Genomic DNA, 1,709 nt, shown 5'->3' with positions numbered 1-1,709 from the left:
GCATGGAAGATATGTGAAGGATCAGAAACAAGCATGAGATTGTGGGAGGTAGCACAGTATTATACTGGTATCTATGAGAAACTCTGTATTGAGATGAGATAGATGAAAATTTTAAGCATCTTTTATGTGTCTAGTATGAATCTAGAACCCTCAAACATATAAACATATTAAATTTTCATGACAACCCTATTTAATAGATTTTATTTATTTACCCCAATTTAAAATAAGGAAATAAGAGAAAAAGATTAATTAACTTCCCTAAGGTCACAGATATATTAATTGTCAAGATACAAAATGCTTTGTATCTACTGCACAGGATCATGTTTACTAATCTATACTGCTTCTCTTAATCTTACTGCTGGGTGAATAAAAGCCAGGCTAAGAATTAAACTGTGGTCCTAGAGACAGCAATAAATTACTGATAAAGTTAAAAAAATAGTACATAAGAATATGATATCCTTATGAATGCCATAGAAATGTACTTTTAAATTTTTCTTATAAGCATATCAGAAAAGAAGAATCTGTGAGTAGATACGTTTTTATTTTTTTTTTATTTTTTTTTTATTTTTTTTTTTTGAGGAATCAACAGTCAATTTTATTGGGCTCAGACTAGGAGTCCGTGGGTCTTGAGGACCTCTGTGTATGTGTCAATTTTCTTCTCCAAGTTCTTTTCGGCCTGTTTCCGTAGCCTCATGAGTTGCTTTTTCTTCCGGTAATGGATCTTGGCCTTCTCCTTCCTCTTCTCCTCCAGAGTGGCTGTCACTGCCTGGTACTTCCAGCCGACCTCATGGGCCAGGCGCCCCAGGTAGGCAAACTTCCGTGTGGGCTTCAGACGCACCACCTTGAGGGCCGCAGGGACCACCATTCGCTTTTTCTTGTCATAGGGCGGTGGGATCCCATCGAACACCTTGAGGCGGTCCAAGGCAGCCTGGCCTCGCTTGGTCTTGTGGGGCAGCATGCCTCACACGGTTCGCCAAAAGATGCAGCTGGGGGCTCGAAAGTGGTAAGGGCGACGAGACGGGTTGGTGTTCATCCGCTTACGGAGGAAGGCCAGGTACTTCAGCTTATTTCTGTAGAAGTTGCCAGAAATGTTGATGCCCTCACAGCGCACCACCACCACCTTCCGGCCCAGCAGCACCTGCTTGGCCACGATGGCCGCTAGGCGGCCCAGGAGATGGCCTCCGCCATCGAGCACCGGGACCTGCCCCTCCGCCATCTTCGGCAGCCGCCTGGGAAAGCAGTAGATATGTTTTTAAATCTTAGGTTTGTAAAATGCCAAATTCTGTGTTTTATCTGCCAAATTACTGATTACAATTTACATGCTAATATTCATTGAGACTATTTAAGAATATAAAACATTTTTCAAATTTGAAATATTTTTTTGTTCATGTTCTTTGTGGGAGAAACATTTAAGAAAACATTGTTTCTGGGACTTTTTAACGTTCCTATGTAGGTATGCCATTTGGTGTTTATCCATATATTCAAATGACAGAAAAAATTAATGGTCATTAGGACATAGCTAAAGCAGGAGATCTATAGAAATGTACAGTTTTAAATACATTTATAAGGAAAGAAAATAGTGAAAAGCAAACACACTAAGTTTAAAATAAGGAAAAGAACAAAAAGAGCAAGCCAAAAGAAATACAAAGTATGTAGTAGAAAAATTGAACATATCTATTAAATTAAGACAAACTACAAAAGAAAGAAAA

General features: G+C 39.1%; 2 protein-coding genes across 2 annotated transcripts; both read right to left on the bottom strand.

Annotated features, from left to right (window-relative positions):
- Positions 1 to 564: 564 nt before the first annotated feature.
- LOC118499667 (60S ribosomal protein L13a-like) lies at positions 565 to 983 on the bottom strand. Its single transcript, XM_036021600.1, has one exon. It carries the CDS (start codon positions 956 to 958, stop codon positions 605 to 607), a length of 354 nt encoding a protein of 117 aa, XP_035877493.1. The 5' UTR covers positions 959 to 983; the 3' UTR covers positions 565 to 604.
- On the bottom strand, positions 565 to 1,238 carry LOC114496168 (60S ribosomal protein L13a-like). The gene has a single exon (XM_036021601.1). It carries the CDS (start codon positions 1,214 to 1,216, stop codon positions 962 to 964), a length of 255 nt encoding a protein of 84 aa, XP_035877494.1. The 5' UTR covers positions 1,217 to 1,238; the 3' UTR covers positions 565 to 961.
- Between the last annotated feature and the right edge of the window lie 471 nt (positions 1,239 to 1,709).

Source organism: Phyllostomus discolor, chromosome 3 (genome assembly GCF_004126475.2).
Source record: "Phyllostomus discolor isolate MPI-MPIP mPhyDis1 chromosome 3, mPhyDis1.pri.v3, whole genome shotgun sequence".
In the NCBI taxonomy this organism is placed as follows: Eukaryota; Metazoa; Chordata; class Mammalia; order Chiroptera; family Phyllostomidae; genus Phyllostomus; species Phyllostomus discolor.
This window is presented reverse-complemented; position numbering and strand designations above follow the sequence as displayed.

Bases quoted from the DNA above. Each gene is read 5' to 3' on its own strand.
- LOC118499667 (XM_036021600.1), bottom strand. From the start codon at position 958: ATGCTGCCCCACAAGACCAAGCGAGGCCAGGCTGCCTTGGACCGCCTC.
- LOC114496168 (XM_036021601.1), bottom strand. From the start codon at position 1,216: ATGGCGGAGGGGCAGGTCCCGGTGCTCGATGGCGGAGGCCATCTCCTG.